Source organism: Spea bombifrons, chromosome 7 (assembly GCF_027358695.1).
Source record: "Spea bombifrons isolate aSpeBom1 chromosome 7, aSpeBom1.2.pri, whole genome shotgun sequence".
Classification (NCBI taxonomy): domain Eukaryota; kingdom Metazoa; phylum Chordata; class Amphibia; order Anura; family Pelobatidae; genus Spea; species Spea bombifrons.
The window spans coordinates 2,222,934-2,242,512 of record NC_071093.1 but is presented as its reverse complement, the minus strand read 5'-3'; the positions used below and the strand labels follow the sequence as shown (position 1 = coordinate 2,242,512).

The following is a 19,579-nucleotide window of genomic DNA, read 5'->3' as shown; positions in this document are numbered from 1 at the left end:
AAAGTGCGTAAGGCCAACCACCCAAAAGACACGCGGCCCCCCGATCACGTCAATGAGAGCAAAAGTCAAATTATGCAGAACTGGATAAAAAGGCCACAAGAAAGGGCACCAAACTAAGGCCCCCGATTTGTGCTTCTTTAACTAAATGTATAGCATATGAAGGCCACAGTGAGTATGCATGGCTGTTTGTTTCTTACATGTCCCACACAATCCACCAATTTCATGGGGCTTATAACAGGGTTCCTGTTCCTGGGAAACTTTGAGGACCAATCAATTAGCCAATGTTGGATTCTAGACCTATAAATCAAAGGGTATTTGCATAAATACCCCTTACTGAAATGCACTGACCCAGTGACCTATTCACTTAAAGAATATAAATTATGCTTTGGACTTACTTAAATATTTCCCTATGTGGAAATGACCAAAAAATGTACAATTCTGAACGGCATTTTGATTTTATTGCTCATTCAGCCTGAGTACTGATGACCCAGTTGCCTTAAAGCAAAGGAATTAATTTAATTCCAAAGAGTATGAATAATAATTATACATTTTATATATATATATATGGAAAGGAGGCATCCTGACACCTAGTGGCTATTTGTAAGAATACACCTCATATTACACTCCAATGATACACAGTGACAAATTAATACATTCTTAAATATTCTACAAATATTGTATAATTATATAATAATATAAGCATAAGGCTGTGATGATACAAAGTAAAAAGCATATCAATGAAGAAAGTACACATTATCTGCACAAACAGAAGAAGTAAGTTAATGGTTTGTTTTACGGGGGGGTAATAACAAAATAATGAAAATAATCCATCAAAATAATGAAAAAAAAATCCATCAGTATATATACATCTAAGAAAAACTGTGATTTTGGGCTCTGTGGTAATCCCTTTTGTTACATATTTGGAAAGCATTTAATGTTAGACATTCTATTTATATCTTTGCATAGACTGTAGAATGAGCCGGGTCATAAAAATAATCTCCGAACCGATTGGTTTGCAGAGATGTCTTTATTGGTCGTATCACCGACGCGCCTTTACGAGGGGGTCCTCCTCCTCACGCTGCGCACCCCCTTTGTGCAGGACGCTGGGATGTGACATCATATCCCCTCGATTTACGTCAGAAGGCCTCACAGCGTGAGGGGTCCTATGGTGGCCTGTGCCCTCCAAAGCCTAAACTGACAGGTGAGATAGATCTCTGCAACTGACTCAATGAGCTAGACCTCACCGGGAAGCCCGATTGCCCCCCCAAAATTCTACCTGCCCCATAAAGCAGCACATGGGCTGTCTCCTCCAAAGCCTACAGCACTAGACCTGGTAGAACTTTCCCTTAATATGCGTGAAATGCGTTGTGACCTTCCTTGTTGGATCTGGATGATTTCGGACACTGGAAAGGTCTCAGGATCTAAGCATTAGAGGTTAGTGATACTTTGTAACTGATGTCTCAGTTTGTAAAAGGTTGCCCCGTTCGGTGGTAATTAAGACATAATGTGATGTTCAAGCATCGAGTAGAACGTAACCTACAGGTACAGCAACAGCAATTTGGCAATTGTCCACGTTTCTACTTTTTATTGAGGGATGTCACATGACTCAATCCGAATAGCTAGCCAGATTATCCAAATTTCCTTTTTTTAATCTTTTTTTTTGTTATTTATTTTGTTATTGTCCTATTTTCTCATCAAATAAATCCCTCTGACATTTTACATTCCTCTCTCAGGACTGACGTAACTTCAACCATCTAATTCTTTGTAACCCCCAATAGATCCCGTTAAAGAATTCTGATGGGTAAGGTTTGAGGGGGAAAAACCCAAATCAGACAATTCCTGAAAAAAAAAATTTGTTGACACCAACCAAAAAAACACAGTTTTGTAGAGGTGTTTAAAAAAAAAAGCACATTTTTTTCCTTTACTATCCAAAGAAAAAGAAATCAGAACACTGAAAACACATAACAAATATTATTAATAATAATAATAATAATAATAAAATATATATATATATATAATGCTTATTAACCTTTTCCTGTAGAAATTATTTTATATACTGGTCTCTAGGACAAGGCAAGGGTTAAAATAGTGATTGCCTGTCACGGGAAGTGTTGCAGAGATAGTAATTTATAAAAAAAATAATAATAATTAAAAAAAAAAATCAGCTGTAGGCGTCCAAGCTGAATGTTTTATTATAATTTTTATGGCGTGTTGATCATAAATGGTTAATGTACACAATTAGTGGGAATAAACCAATCATTAACGCACCACTGAATATTTTTTGGGGGGTGGGGATTTTAGAATATCCACTGAATGGATTGCTCAGATTTGGCGCCGGCAGAACGCGCCGGATGATACAATGTAATGGAAGTCGTTCGCTTGAAAAATGAGGTTGGTTCAGATATATTTTATGCCATAGGCCACAAAGACAAGGAACCGGCAAGCTCTCCATACCCCAGCTGCCGCGGACAGCAATTCTCTATGTACCTATGGCTGGCTGAGTGTGCAGGGAGTGGTAGCCCTCTGCAGCTGAAACGTCAATGGTGGCTTGCCTATCATCCCATTTAGGACCAACAACCTGGATTTCTCTGGCAATAAAGAAAACTAGATTGGCTCATAAAAGCTTATATTGTCAACCAACCCATTTTCAAGACAGTTATGTTGATTTGATTCTATGTAAGTTAAACACAGATATTGTGATAACGGCCCGCGGCTGGCTGACTGGCTGACCGGCCGGCCGGCGTTGGCCTCGATTGCATAGCTTGTTTTTTTTTTTACTACGGAGCCCGTAGACCATGTGGCCTACGGTCTTCTTCAGGAGTGGGGTAATACAAATGGCACTCGGGGTCCCCGCGTACGACGGGGGCGGCGGGGAGCGATTTTCCCGTGGTGGGGTTCACGCACCAGCATTCACCGCGTTGACCGTTCACGGACATCTTGCACTGTCGGAGAAAACACAGAAACATTCACGGCTTAGGGGCGGCCTCGGGCTTGCGGGTTTAACATCAAGAACAGGGATGGGCGACCTCAGACGGGCGCACCTTCCGAATTCTGGGATCTCCCAGTTTTATCGCCCTAATGATCCACTTTTCTTGGAAAATACTGAGAAAATGGTTCTCCAACTTAAAAGGGGAGACATTTTTGCGTAGAGCGGGCGCTCGGAGAGATGGCCAAATCCCCCCAGTATCAACCAAGCCTCGGAAGGAAGGGAAGGGGGTTACAGACAAACACTTTTTAGTTTTGGGTTTAAAGGAAGAATCCGACCAAACATTTTGGGCGCCAAGGGTGCAGCGATAGGCGCACGTGCGGGGGAGGGGAGCTAGAACGCAGATAATACAGGATTTTGGGACTGAATTTTCCCAATGGGAACCGCAATAAGCGGAAACAGCAGAACCAAGAGATCTCACTCATTCTCTCTCCTACCTGTTTGAGGTTGAAGAAGCCGTTCTTGTCGCAGTTCGGGATGTGGAGCGCGTACAGATGCTCCAGGGGTCCCCTCTCGTCGGGTAGGTGCATTATGGAGATGCGTTCGAGGACCTGGTCCAGCTGCTGCTGACAGAGGCTCTGCATCATGGAGGAGAGACGGTCAGGGCGTTAAATGCTTGCTTTATCTATTAAAGTATCTGCCAACTTACTGAAATAGTTAAAATCAGATTAAAAGTAAGTTTTCAAGAATGTTTTGTTTTTATCTGAGCCCTGACTCATACTGCCTGTTGGGGAACAATAGAATGGCTCAGTCTTAATCATGCAGTCGGACTCTCTGACTAATGAAAGTCTATGGAGAAATGGACTTCATTAGGACAAAAGTAGATACAACCAGGTTTTTGTCACCGACCAACATTACTGTATACAGCTCTGGGGGTTATTACTGTATACAGCGCTGGGGGATATATTACTGTATACAGCGCTGGGGGTTATATTACTGTATACAGCGCTGGGGAGTATATTACTGTATACAGCTCTGGGGGTTATTACTGTATACAGCGCTGGGGGTTATATTACTGTATACAGCGCTGGGGGTTATATTACTGTATACAGCGCTGGGGAGTATATTACTGTATACAGCTCTGGGGGTTATTACTGTATACAGCGCTGGGGGATATATTACTGTATACAGCGCTGGGGGTTATATTACTGTATACAGCGCTGGGGGTTATATTACTGTATACAGCGCTGGGGGTTATATTACTGTATACAGCGCTGGGGGTTATATTACTGTATACAGCGCTGGGGGGTTATATTACTGTATACAGCGCTGGGGGGTTATATTACTGTATACAGCGCTGGGGTTTATATTACTGTATACAGCGCTGGGGGGTTATATTACTGTATACAGTGCTGGGGGTTATATTACTGTATACAGCGCTGGGGGTTATATTACTGTATACAGCGCTGGGGGTTATATTACTGTATACAGTGCTGGGGGTTATATTACTGTATACAGCGCCGGGGGGTTATATTACTGTATACAGCGCCGGGGGCTTATATTACTGTATACAGCGCTGGGGGTTATATTACTGTATACAGCGCTGGGGGGTTATATTAATGTATACAGCGTTGGGGGTTATATTACTGTATACAGCGCTGGGGGTTATATTACTGTATACAGCGCTGGGGGTTATATTACTGTATACAGCGCTGGGGGGTTATATTACTGTATACAGCCCTGGGGGTTATATTACTGTATACAGCGCTGGGGGTTATATTACTGTATACAGCGCTGGGGGTTATATTACTGTATACAGCGCTGGGGGGTTATATTACTGTATACAGCACTGGGGTTATATTACTGTATACAGCGCTGGGGGTTATATTACTGTATACAGCGCTGGGGGGGTTATATTACTGTATACAGCGCTGGGGGTTATTACTGTATACAGCGCTGGGGGTTATATTACTGTATACAGCGCTGGGGGGGTTATATTTCTGTATACAGTGCTGGGGGTTATATTACTGTATACAGCGCTGGGGGTTATATTACTGTATACAGCGCTGGGGGGTTATATTACTGTATACAGCGCTGGGGGTTATATTACTGTATACAGCGCTGGGGGTTATATTACTGTATACAGCGCTGGGGGTTATATTACTGTATACAGCGCTGGGGGTTATATTACTGTATACTGCACTGGGGGTTATATTACTGTATACAGCACTGGGGGGGTTATATTACTGTATACAGCGCTGGGGGTTGTATTACTGTATACAGCGCTGGGGGTTATATTACTGTATACAGCGCTGGGGGGTTATATTACTGTATACAGCGCTGGGGGGTTATATTACTGTATACAGCGCTGGGGGTTATATTACTGTATACAGTGCTGGGGGTTATATTACTGTATACAGTGCTGGGGGGGTTATATTACTGTATACAGCGCTGGGGGGTTATATTACTGTATACAGTGCTGGGGGGGTTATATTAGTGTATACAGTGCTGGGGGGGGTTATATTACTGTATACAGCGCTGGGGGGGGGGGTTATCATTTACGTACTCGCTGCCGGGAATGCTTTTTGTCCTCGGCTCCGTGGTTCTTGCTGGTTTTGGATCTCTGCTGCTCGTTGGCTTTTTCTCGCTGCATCGCCTGTTCTTTCATTCCTGTCCTCGTCAGCTTCTTTGGAATGAACTCTCCGGGAACCACAGGCCCGGCATCCAAATTATTGTCTATCAGCATGTTGTCTGATCGGTCTTCTGTCAACTCTGCATGAGGATAAAATAAAAATAAAAATTAATGAACAAGCTTCCCCCCCCCATCACTATCTACCCCCTGTCTCTAATACCCCAGCTGCGGAGGGTCACGCGCCCGAAAGGCCAATGAGCCCACGTCATAGGTACACGAGAATGACGCACAAACAACGTAAAAAAGAAGATCGCTAAACGTATTTAATTACCATTGAAATTGGCTTAATGTTGATTTCTTCCCTTTTTATCCCCTAGAAATACCCCCCCCCGACAAAGATTTTGTGAAATCTGCTCAGAAAATCCCCAAAAATGATCCTTTAACTACAAAAAGTTATTTTATTATAACGGTCGAAACGGGAATACGGAATACGGAATGATATCAGCAACAAAAATACATCCTCATAAGGAGATACATTTTAAGGTGAATACATACAAAATGTAACAAAACACTAACCAAAAAATGGAACAATGTAATCATTTTGGCTCTAGAACTTTATGTTCAATGAATGTTGGGTTGGTTCTAGATCATGTTCTACAGGATTTTGGGGGAAAACCTTTAAGTCTTATTTACAAACCACGAAAGAGCGAGAAGGAACAGAATTAGCGCCAGCCGGCCGGAAACGGCTTGAAAAGGTCAGTAATGGCGACTTGTTGCTTATCTTTGATGGAAAACGTAAGGGAAAGAGGTAACGGGGGGGAGGGGTCGTATCATTCTGTTCCGTTTGACCCAAGTCGGGTACCTTAGACGATTGTAACAACTGTATTTCAGAACGAACGCGATTGCTGAGGGTTACCGCAGGTGGCTGAGGAATAAGCGTCTTCTCGGATTACGCTTGGTTGCGACATAGAAATGGCAGCGGCAGCCAAATGCGACGTCCCGGAGCCCCCCCCCCGAGTGTCCCGATGCTGGCGTTCGTTTCCCTGCTTTGGCCGGACAGGACCCTGCAGAACTCACGGGACTTTCTAAGGCGCCAACGACTTTTGGGCCACACCGAAGTTTCACAATGTCCTCTGGTTTCTTCGTCCCTGGTGGACCTAAAGTTATTTCCCCTTTGAGATGAATCAACTCAGCGCTGGGAAAATGGATTTCATACAAAAAACCATGCGCAACTGGCTTACGTTCCAACGGATGAAATGTCTACCGGGTCTGGGGGCGAAGACCCCGCGAAACACTTGGTTCGCTACAGACCATTTGACTTAATCCAACTAGAGTTCACCTCGGGCCTTGCTAAATGTAAAGGAATCCTTGAGACCATTCTGTTGGTTTCCATGGTGACCATCATATTTTATGATATTAACAAACACTTGACTAAGCAGCTAGACTTGATGAAGCCAAGTTCCTCGCAAGGTGGTTTGTTACAAGTCCCTCTGCTGAATGTTGTTTGACCGCATGGACCTTAGGGAGAAGAACCCAACCTCGGAACCCGGAGGGGGGGCATTTATTGATATTAGGGATCCTGTAATAGAGGAGAAATTGGCCGTTGATGCTTGTGATGTCTGCTGTGCTTGGTTTCCAGCACACGCGTTTCATCAGGCTGGATGTCTCTCAAGTAACAGGCGGCTCTCTGTTATTTTTATGAGGACGCAGATGAACCCGTGTACTGAGTCACCGAAGAAAGGAATTCACGACCACGCGCGGTTACACGCTAACGCACACGAGGCCGCCGTGTCTGCGTGTAAAGGCATCATAATACCAATAAGGTGGCATAATACCACTTTCTCTATTATGACAACATTTTGTATAAAAATAGCCTAATCTGTGGTTCATTGTAAAAGCATGGAGAGGTTCCCGAGGCGCAGCGGGTGACCCCTGGCACTTTGGGGTTGCGTCCTGAAGTAGCTCCTTCTACACTTTTCATTAACATTCCTTAAGATGTTGGTAATAAACAGGCCGCTGATGTTTGTTGACTTTGTGGAAGAGCCGGTGATCCCCGATTCGCAGTGCGGGCGACGCGGCGTCTCGTGAGTCTCTACAAGAACAGCTAATCGCGGCTCGGTGCCGATACAATCCACGGATTACCTGATGTTTACTTAGCGATTACAGAATATGGCCCCGATCCACGAAGCCTGTTTAACCCTTCTGCGGGACAATGCCGCTGCTAACCTTAGTGGCTTTCAAAGAGTTAAAAACATTCAACATCCCAAATCCCAAATCGGCCCCATTCGGCCCCCGTCTACTCGCCCTTAATCAGTCGTTGGTCTCGTCTTAGATTCAGGAGCTGTATGTCTATCCCATGCGTGTTTAATACCCTCGCTGTATTACCCTCTACCACTTCTGCTGGGAGGCTGTTCCATTTATCTACTACCTCTCACTTTATAGATCAAATCAATAAATACATGTAGTTTATGTTGCTAACTTGAGTCCTGGATAAAAATGTATATTATTTTTCTTTGAATGTATCTATCGGTCCCAATTTGTAAAAAATATATCTTTCATTTACATTATTTTTTTTGCACTGTTTGTGGCTTTTTATTTATTAAAGGTTTCACAATATTGAGACATTTCAAGTATCTGTTAAGTGTTTTGGGAGCCAGACGACCGCATGTTTGTTCACTGCCGCTGGACGTTGGACCCGCAGGGACGTTATCTGGAACCGACCACAGAGTAAATGGAGATAAACACGCGGCTCTCCGATCTGAGGCTCTGCTGAGGGATCGAGATGATCTACGAGGCGCTAATGAACTCGTCTACTCATACGCGACTCTATTAAATGGCCAAGAGGGACAATTTTTATAGTGGGTGTGGTTAAAGGTGTGGGGGTGGGGCTGGGGGCGTGGCTTTACCTGGACTTTATATGCTACATTGTTGCATGTCGATTAGAATTGTGACATTCGGAATTCTTTAAATTTAACTCGTTTTGTTTAATCCATTATTTCTTAGAAATGTCCGAAGACGAGGAGGGAGCGAGACTTCTTGTTATAAGATAAAAAGTTAAATTTCGCCCACCCGAGAAACTGCTTGTAAATGTACAAGGTTTTCCGTATTCTCTTTTCTATTGTCCTTTTCCAAAAAAAAAAAAGGCAGCTCTTTCTGCTTCAGCTCCTTTCCCGGATTTCTTGAAGTGGCGGCCGTTACCGAGCGGCGACCGCATGCGGCGAATATCAGCAGACGCTGCGTGAGTCTCCAGCGATCACCGCATCCAATTTCGCTCACAGCGGGCGAGGCGGTCATGGAGAAGACGAGCCCCGCAACGCAAGCTGTGTGGCCAAAGCCGGCGGAAGACTATCTTCCAGTCTTACACATATAAAACATCTTTAAACGGGACTTTCGGGGTGAGGGGCTAGGAATTAAGTCAAAAACATTGTCTAGGATGCGATGTAAATGAATATGAAGGACGAATAAACTCGGTAAAGTGTAATAGAATCAATCTCACGAATAAACTGCTCAAAAGTCTCAAAATATGTCCCGCAGATGAGGACATCTTATTTTTCCATTATTTTTCCATCATTCCCTGAAATTAAGGGAAAAATGACCCTGTTGCCCCCAACATCGGATAGACTCATGGATAACGCTCAGGTAGCAGCCCAAAAACACTCGAATACGATTTACTAAATCAGGTCGAATTTGATTCTTTGCCAAAAGTCCCACCAAGTGGATGCCCACAAGGACCCAACTGGACAGAGCCGGGCGCTGCCAGTGGATTTAAACCTGAAAGCAGTCCCTAAAATCTCCAAAAAACCAGATAAAGCACCCGGAGGTGAGGGGTTTTCACTGTTCTTAGTAATTTTTTACAGTTTTTTTACTGTTCTTAGTAATTTTCTCATCCTTAATGATTTCTCATTTTTTCTGTCCATTTTACTACAAGAAAGTGAGAATTGAAGTGAATAAGTAAAGCAATAGAATTATGTTGTGTTAGCTGTTAACCGGTTTATTATTATTTTTATTATTATTTTTATTATTATTATTTCTTGGTTTATAAAGCACCCTCCTATTCCGCAGCGCTGTACACTGTTTATAAAATACGTATTCCAGCGCCTTGGATTCTGCCTCGTAAGTTCTTTCTGAAGCCACCGCATCTGTCAATGACTAAGAATTAAAATGAAAGACACATTAATTAAGAGGCGTAGTTCCCGGCTCTCGCTGCTCAGACATGTCGGTAATTTTAAAATCTCGCCTCGGGCCTGGAATCCCTTCTGGCAAACAAAATAGAGCTTTTTTTTTTTTCTTCTCCTCCGAGAATCATCACCCCGACGAGCCTCTGTGCACACAAGATTCTGACACGACGCTGACGAACACGGGGTGTTTCCCGTCCGCGCATACACAGCTAGTGAACCGTGGATGTACCGCGCTCAGGAATCACAAAAACACGGAGTTAAAGTAAAACTCTGGAGCATGTGACCTTAAATGATGCCTCCGATCCAAGAAGAAAATAGATTAGCGTACGGGGCGATGTGTGGGGCCCACGCTGTTTTCTTTCTACGGAATGGTTAACCATGGAACGATCTTTCTTAACGCTCCATTACATTACATATCGAACGTTTTTCTGAGAAATACATTATAATATGGAACTCCTGACCCGGAATCGTCAGTTCAGAGAATGAACCCTGTGCGTATGTCGCGCATGCAAGCTGGTTATATTGCGTCTCCTTATTCAGTTGGTTTCAGGAATTGGACACAATGGGTCCCGATGATCGTACCTGAGAATTCTCAGAGTTTGGCCCGAAGAACTCTGGGAGAAGCGCCAGTTCTCCGGGTCAACATCCGAATCCTCCAGGTCGCGGGAATGGGGTCCTGACGCGCCCCACTCCCCACCCATTTCCCCTTTAAATGGGGGGTATTTCACGCAAAGTCATCGGGAACGCCCACTGAAGTCAGCGGGAACGCCCCTGAAGTCAGCGGGAACGCCCCTGAAGTCCTCGCCGCGTCCCGCAAGCGTAGGCTCCGGGCAGACAAATTCCCAAGCATGCCAATGATTTGGGTAAAACAATTCATATCCAAAGGAGCAGCCCCCACCATCATCAAACAAAGATGGCACCCATCCCAGTGGCAGATCAACCAACAGCCATATCTACAGCGCTGGTTAATTGTCATACACAGGAATGACAGCTTTCCATAGTGGACCCAAAGAAATGGAAGCCAAGAACTTGCAGAATTAAAGCCGCCGCTCAGTATTAAGTAGTAAGGTATAAATATAAAATAAAAATGTAACTGCCCTTCATTATTTACCACACAAAACAAATTTAAGATACTCACCAAGAAGGGACGGCCGCTTCATACCCTGTCCTACGGCGTATCCTCGCTTGGGAGCATCTCAAGTTTTAGCTTTCTTGTTCCATTAAAGAGGAAAAATCTCCATCAACGCAGTATACATTTTTGTTTGTTTGTTGGGGTCACTCCTCGTTTTTGGACATTCGTATGTAAATTTAACTAAAATTTGTACGAAACCAAATGCACAAATCTACTAGAGAGTGCAGTCAATGTTCTGACTAAGTGGAACGGCATCTTTAAAACTTATGAGAATTAGATTGCCCCGCCGCGTAAGAATGGGAAAAATACATTACTAACCACTACCAGATGAAGAATTTCTTAAAAACTGGGCTATGATTTCGATTTTTTTTTTCTTAATAAAATAGTTTTTTAGATGAAGATTTAATTAATTAATACTATAATAATAACTATAACACAACTACTAAAATAAGTTAATTCATGATAAAAAAAATTCCCTGCAAATTATTTAGCGATTTAGTATTAGTATAAACATTATTTTTTATAATATTTTAGAATATACAAAATATAATTATTTAATTTAATTAATATTTTAGATTCTGTCTACGTATACGGAGGAACAAGTCGAGGATGATCACTATCACCATGTATGTATTTGTCCCTATTTATTATTTAATTAGAAAAAGAAATATAGAAACAGATTTGTTTTTAACCATAAATCAAAATATCATTGGTTTAAAGCTCAAATTAACCATTTCAAATCCCTCTTCATCCTTCTCCTGCGTTCCTGAACATTATGTGGCAAATCGGATCCAGCGCTAAAAAGTTCAAAGGAGGACTCTTCGGGGAAAATGTTTGGTTGCCAAGGGGTCCCCTACTACTGTATTCCTCAACACCAGCCCTTAGTGCCCCCCTTAGTACCCCCCTGGGTAGCTATCTGGGTATATACCCTGGGGGTCTTCAGTCTCTTCTCATACTGGTACCTGATGAATTTAAGATAGGTGTTTTGTAAATTTGAATATTTCTTGTCTTCACCAGGAAATCGCGATGTGTTGAGTCAGACCACAATATCACATCAGACTCATTCAGGTGAAAGTACTTTAAAATACGTAAAATTTTCACTAACAAATCAAAAAATCCCAATTCCCATCTCTTCAAACATCCATTCTTATTTTTGTGTTGATATGTGTATTTGTATATGATGTATGTATGCAACACTGTTACAATGATTGTTCCCCGTTGTTAATCTGCCCCAGCTTTATGGAAATGTAAATGGGGGTTCGAGGAGGTCAACTTTAATATGAAATGGTAGGAAGACAAAAGAGGTCTCATCCTGAGATAAGGAGACCCCTCTTTATGAAAGTATTAGTCAAGTACAATGGAAATAAGAAATAACCCTTATTCACGTAAAGTGGGAACAAAGCCATGGAACGGGAAGGTGGAGATGTTGGGGTGACATTTGGAAAGATTTGTACTTCTTGTACTAGAAGAGGTAAGGATGGATCCCACCATAGAAGTTAGCTACTCCTAGCCTAGAATTGCTTGTCGGCAGATAAAGGGTTAACGTTTTCTAAGGCTTTAGAACGCCTGTTAAGTAAAAATCCCTTTGTTGCAAAAAAATAAAAAGTTCTAAGAATTTTCACGATTCAGCGGTTTCAGCCATCATGGTCTGACCCGAGGAGTCAATGTTCAACTCCGTCGGGACCCAATAACTAACGGGGAAAAGGAAGGTCAGGGGAGGTGAGGCGAAGGCGGCGGCCCGCAAGCATTTATCCGAATCAGAGAGTACTAAATGAGGACAAGGACGGCGGCTGGTGAGCGGGGCGCTGTGAGAAGGGGACATCGCGGCTGTTTGCCCCGTGCCCTTTATTCTAATGGAAGGCAGTTCATAGTCCGACGGGGCGGCCGCTGACAGCAGCTTCTAAATCTGATCCCTATTCCCAAACGCTGAAATGTTTCGCTCGTGACTGCGGACGGCTCTGCTGGCAGAACATTTTACGTGAGATATAATAACAGAAGGGAAAGGCACAACTAAGAAGTGTCCCTGTTGAGTTTGGCCAGTCCCTTTTGTGGGCCATAAATCCTCACTTGGAGATAAGAGTGGCCATGGGATGGGGTCCCCTCTTCACCTCAATGGGAAAAGGGGCATAATATATTATTTTAACCCCCGTCATCAACTGGGCATGGGGCGGGGCGCGAGGGGGAATAGACAGGAGGGGGTCCATGCTTCCCATGCTGTATTACATTATGAATTAAGCCCATCCGGTGGGGGACTACACCTCCTCCAAGGCATATTTTATTACCCCCTGGGGATGTTTTAGCTCAATTTTGTGAGTTTTGGGTGAGGGCATAAGAGGTTTCGTGGAACTCGCATGCCCTCACATGAGATCCATAGAAGTTAAAGTCGTAGGCACTTGCATGTCCTCGCAAACAACTGGCATATTAGTGTTCGCATGTGCTAAGTCGGGTATGGTCTGTCAATTTAACCCTTCACTCAACTGATTTGTTAGTGGATATTCCCAAATGAGTACAATCTTTGGCTGGCTGAGAGTACTGAGAGCAGTTTATTAAAGGGTTACTTTAGTGCTGTTTAGACCCAATATTCACGCTAAATACTGGCCAAAGCCAGGGAGCAGCAAGTCGTGAGGAGTGAACCGAATGTGAACCGACACCATTAAACGCTTTGTGGTTTCCCTGAGTTTGCAGCGCATGGCGTTTTAGGGAAACTTTAGCAGAGATTTCTGCGGTTTGGGTTTAATTGTCCAGAAACGTTTTTACTGCTCCCCAAGGTGCGGATAGAAATTCTGCTTGGATATCACGCGAGTTTAAGTAAACATGGCGTCTCTCGCGGCTGCAGACAGGCTGTGGATAACTTCCAATTTCACCCATAATTGAGCTTGTAACTTGTCGGCCCCTGGAAGGGCCATCATAAACCGCTTTCACGGCGTCAAGAAGTGGATTCTCTGATTTTTGCTTTCTAATGAGGTCTCTGTGCAGAGAGAGGTTGGGGTGACGGTCGCATGTTTTGGAACAGGAGGGGCTTCACCGCTAAATAAAGCATTTATTAGAAGAATAATGGGGTTTATTTACCCCGTTTAGTTGATAAAGCCGTTCCCTGCTGTTTCTATACACATTATCGGGGCTTTTAGGGCTGTAGAACCCTGCGATCCCCTCATACCCAGCAAACATTCTCACCTCCTAGAAAAGAGGGGCATCAGGGGGAAAGAGGGGGCATCAGGGGGGGAAAGAGGGGCATCAGGGGGGGAGAGAGGGGTGCAGTTTTTGGTGAATACATGTATTTATTGCTACAGCTCTGTCCGTTTATGTTAAACAGCATTTATCCAGCAATCTCTTAAATTTTGTATAATTAGAAATCTCAACCCCCGGCTATTATCTGACTCGTCGGTCATTTCCTGCTGATGCAACGACTCTCGCCGCTCCCCTATTGGCTGAGGAACTTCTATATATTATAGTGTTGTTTTATAAACTCAGAAACTGCCGGCAGATCGGCCCCATCCGGCCCCGATCTAGTCTACATTTCTCCTGCTGTAAATACGCCTATCCCATGCATGTTTCAATCCCCTCACTTCTGCTGGGAGGATGTTCCATTTATCTACTACCATCTCAGTGAAGTAAGAGGCTTTAACATTATATCCCACCCTTTAGTTTTAGGCCCAGACTTTTTTTCATGGTATTTTTTCCTATAGAAATGTAATTTATGGTCAAAGCGCGTTGCAGGCGATACTCGGCGATAGCCAAATATTTTCCAATCACAAACTGAGCAAATTCTTTTGTGTGTAAGAAAAATTACACAAATTACACAACCCGGACTGGCCAGCGGGCAAACCGGGCAACTGGCCGCTGGGGCATTGCCCAATGGTGCCTTCCATGCTCCTCGTGTTGCATGGCCTGCCCTTTAGCGTGTGGCTAAGCGTGTAACATGTGGCTGGGTGTATCCAGTGCATACATGGCCTCACATACATCAAAGACAACAGGCGATGCTTTAATCGCACACAAACACAGAAACTTATAAGCGTTTCTATGGCAGCAGCCTATCGGTGCCTGCCTTTTGTGTCACATGACAATTAAGTGTTCCCGGGAAAAGTTATGAACGGGCCACATTTTCCTTGATTGAAGAATTATTTCTGGGCAGGCTTTGGGGGGGGTGAAGCTTCTACGGCTGCATTCAGTTATAAAGATGTTACAAACGATTAGGCAAAGAAACTAGTAAAACCAAAAATCATATATCAGTTGCCATGGCAACGTTTCAACCCATACATATTGGCAATTGTTTTCTGGAATTGAAAGGGTTAGGATAAGTAGCATTTAGCGAGGTGGAGTCGCGCATGCAGACAGCTCGCCGCGGGATAATACGCAGAGATTAAGAGGACCTCGCGGGAGGCAGGGATTTAATCATTAAGAGACCTGCGGTGAAGCTGCAGCCTCCGAGGCCAGCTCTGCAGATGAGATGACGGCGGCTGGAAATGTCTCCGGAATAATGATGGCGGAAGAAGAAGCCCTCTAACAATAAAACGTTACGTTAGAAATGCCCCACTGAGGGGTATCCTGGGGGTCAGCTGGAAACCATTCTGCCCACCCTGGAATGGAACTGGGCTGCGGAAGCTCGGGTTTGGCTGATCTCGGCTGTGAGTGTTGGGAGTGCTGGTTCTCTATTGGACCCAGGGGCCAGACACTCAGGGCCGCTGTCACTCAGTCTAAGCTTTGAAGGATCAGAAGCCTGCGGTCACGCGTCGGTTCTGGGTATAAAGCTTGAACTGTGGAGCAATCACCATGGAAACCAACACGTGCAGTGCTTGAAAACGCGTGGGGCTTCGGCGGGGGGCGTGTCTAATCTACCTAGACGTTCTCCTTTAAGGTAACCGCGTCGGCCATTTTTTTCCCGGGGCCAATGATTCCGCCCCATGGAAGTGTTGAGTATCCACAGCCATTTGCATCACGTGCATCATGACATCGTGCGAGCGCTCGATGACATCACAGCATGGGTTTTTCCTCCACCTCCATCTGTGTTCGGAAAGTTAATTACACGTCTGTATCGCACACGCGATGCCAGCAAATCATGGACGTGACACCCGGTTACGAGAAGGTGGTTGGAACGGGGCTGGGCAGACAGACAGAGGTGGCACCTACCACCCCATTAACGGCTTTACAGCAGGGTGTGTGTTTCACACAACAAAGCTCAGACCTGCAACGCTAACCGCAAGAGACACACAAGTGACTGGCGTTGGCTTTAGACAGCGGCTTGCGAGACAGTTATATACGAGCGCCGCGCGTTTCATTTTCTGGTTACTTTGTAGCATCCAATGCAACAAATTCTTCATTCTTCTAAATGAATCTCGAGACCTCAGAGGTCTCTTCTTCAGTATTCCATCTAAAGAAGAGACCTCTGAGGTCCCAAGAGATTTTGGAACTTTATATCTGTTGATTAAAAAAAGGTATCTCTAGGGCTAATAGAGCAAAAAACCAAATCGACCCCCCCCCCCGACCAATCACATGACCTCTCTCGCCCTCGGGTGCAATAAGAGACGTGTTAGCGCTCGAACGCATCATCACGGATTCTGCACATAATTATAATAATTATAAAGGGACTGATATCCCAGACACTACAAAGCGACTCTAATGACGGGTGATTACAATGAAACAGATACCCCGCTGAGGCCCCGGGGGCAAGCGTTCACAGTCCCCAGCACTCAAAGGGTTACTCAACCCATTGCCTCTATTCAGAGCAAATGTGAACGCATCATAGATGCCTATCCCATGCATGTTTAAATTCCCTCACTGTATTACCCTCTACCACCTCTGCTGGGAGGCTGTTCTGCTTATCTACCACTCTCTCGGTAAATGATGAAAATGAAGAGTAGTGGGGTTTTTTACACATTGAAATCCTTCATCGGCCAATAAGTAAACCGCTCGATCTTTACAAAATCCTGCTACTCATTGGAGTAAAAGATTCTCATAGTGAAGGGCCCCAGTACCCCTAATATTGGGGCTATAATTCTTTAATTACCCCTATACAGATAAAATGACATATTTCCCTTTAATACATAACAATGAGCTCCCTGAGAAACCTTCACAGCCCGTTTAAAGGGTTAAATAACCCCCAGAACACCCATTTTACCCGATATCAGCGGGACTTTTATACCCCAAACATTGTCCTGTATTTAGAACTACTCTCATCACGTTCAGCATGCCTCCCAACAAACACCCAACCTATGTGACTCCAGAACTCTGTGTGCAACTCCCATCATGCACAGTCTTTTCATACCCCTGAAATGCTCATGATATTAAATGCATGGAAGGTAGCTTTAGCACCCACAACACAACTCCCATCAAGCTCAGCAAGCCTTATTAAAAAAGATATCTGTATTCAGAGGCATAGGTCACTCTGGGGTCTGCAAGATCATCCTCATCATCCTCAGGCAGTCAGATTAAACAAATCAGAGGTATATTGTCATCCCAGATGCAGCCGATCACAACTCACATAATGCCCAGCCATCCCAATTACAAAGCCACAAAATACAGCCAATTACATGTCGGGACAAGGGGCAAAACTTTATCACCCAGGTACTTCTGGCTACAACTCTCATTATACTCAGCCAATAAATCGTATTAACAGGGGGGTTATAATCACACTAGTAAGGAGTGGCTGCCTGAGAATGATGGGTGGTGTAATACAAAACAGTAGGGATGAGCTTCTCTATCTTTATACTGTGCCACTGACGTACATGTACGCCAATTACTGCTGCCCCCATCTCCTGGCTGCATGGGCATGATGAGAGTAGCAATACAAAGAATGTGGAGCAGCAATACAACCCTCAGCCTCGTCTGCCTCCCATTACAAGCATAATTAGTAATTATTACCCTAATCTTTACCCATGCCCCTCACCTGGCTAGCTGGTTGTGATGGGAGTTGGTTGTTACTGTAACTAACCCCTAAGAAGCTGGAGAGACGGAATGATTTCATTCTAATAGCCCACCCCCCCTCACCTGGCTAGCTGGTTGTGATGGGAGTTGGACCACAAAGCACCTGGAGTGATGGGTGGGATCATCTGGGGGGAATCTCAGCAGATAGAGTGATGGGAGTGGATTCTCCTGATAGGGGTGATCGCCTTACCTGTGCCCCGCTCCTGGCTGTAGTCGGCGGTTCTGCCCTTGGCACACGTCCCCTGCCCCTGCACCAGCGCCTGCAGGGGGAGCTCGGAGCCCGGGTTGGGGTAGCAGCGCAGCCCCGCGGCACAGCGGGCGGTGTACACCCCGCACGCCTCTCCCTCCAGCCGGGCGCACACGGAGCAGCAGCCGCAGCCCGGAGCCCGCACCAGCTCAGCGCACGGGGGGCGAGCGGACGGGCAGGCGGCCAGGCGCTCCGGGGAGCACGGAGGGCAGCGGAACAGGACCTCGGCCGAGGCGGCGGAGCCCAGAGCGACCAACAGCAGCAGCACCGGCCGGCACAGAGCCATGGCAGGGGAGAGCGGACTGGGCAAAATGGAAAGGGATGCCCCCTGTCTGGAACAACTGCCCCTGAATGGAATAACTGCCCCCCTGACTGAAACAACTGCACCCGGAATGGAATAACTGCCCCCTGTCTGCAATAAACGCTTTCTATCTGCAACAACTACACCTGGGATAAAAGCCTTCCGTCTGAAAACTACCCTCTGTCTGGACCTAATACCCCCTCGCTGGAATAAATACCCTCTCTTTGCAGCCGCAGCCCTCTGATTGGTGCTATTGCCCTCTTTCTGGAATAAATACCCTCTGCCTGCAGTTGTTGAAGTTATTGCCCCCTCTCTGCAGTTGCTGCTCCCTGCCTGGGATTATATTACCCCTTTATGTGGTAATATTGCCCTCTAGTTCTCTTGCCCCTTATCTGAGCCCCACTCTCTCCCTGTTTTATTGTATATATCCCTATTTGCCCCTCACCTGAATGTATTACCTGTCCTGACTCTCTGTGCCTCTTCTCCTCTTTTGCCTCTATCTGCCCCTTCTCTCTCTGTATAATCTGCCCCTCTCCTCCAGTAGTGACTGCTGCTGTCTCTCTCAGCCCTGTCTCTGTCTACCTTCCATCCTTCTGGTTTTATCCCTGCTCTGCCCTGTTCCCTCCTCATGGCTCTCCTCCTCCTTTCCACCCCTTCCCTCTCCCTCTCTCTCTCTCCTGTCCCCCTCTCCCCCTCTCTCCTGTCACCCTCTTCCCCTTTAACTTCCTCAGGGTCTTAATCCCAAAATGCTGCAGGGAGGGCATCTAAACCCCAATAAAAGCACTAAGCACCCCCTTTGTGCCTAAACTAGGGCAACTGGTAAAAATTACCCCCAAAAATATCCTTCTAACAAAAAAATCTGTTTGACTTGCGGAGAAAAAAAGCAGCTTTTTCTTATAATTATTCTCACTTTATTTATACAAAAAAAGCCACAATTACTAAAATTCTTAACTGAGTCATTTAAAAAAAAGAGGCAAAAATAAGGCAAGTGTCCCAGTATTGTAAATATTAACTTTCACTACAGAGGGGGTCCACAACCTTTAATTTTATAAGAAATATTTTTGCATAAAAGGTGGAATTTTAATATTTAAAGATATCTTTTTTTTAAATCTGATTGACATATTTCTTTATGTTTGGAGTTTATTTATTTTATATATATATCTATATGCATTACTCCCTCCAGTGTAGTCCAGTATAGGTGGGGGCTACTTAATAGTAGCCAGAGAGGTTTCAGTAGCCGGA

General features: G+C 44.8%; 1 protein-coding gene across 1 annotated transcript; it reads right to left on the bottom strand.

Annotated features, from left to right (window-relative positions):
- Positions 1 to 2,762: 2,762 nt before the first annotated feature.
- IGFBP2 (insulin like growth factor binding protein 2) lies at positions 2,763 to 18,427 on the bottom strand. The gene is made up of 4 exons (XM_053472095.1): positions 17,980 to 18,427; positions 5,493 to 5,698; positions 3,424 to 3,564; positions 2,763 to 2,942 (listed from the first exon to the last, which is right to left on the bottom strand). Exons 1-4 carry the CDS (start codon positions 18,320 to 18,322, stop codon positions 2,778 to 2,780), a joined length of 855 nt encoding a protein of 284 aa, XP_053328070.1. The 5' UTR covers positions 18,323 to 18,427; the 3' UTR covers positions 2,763 to 2,777.
- Between the last annotated feature and the right edge of the window lie 1,152 nt (positions 18,428 to 19,579).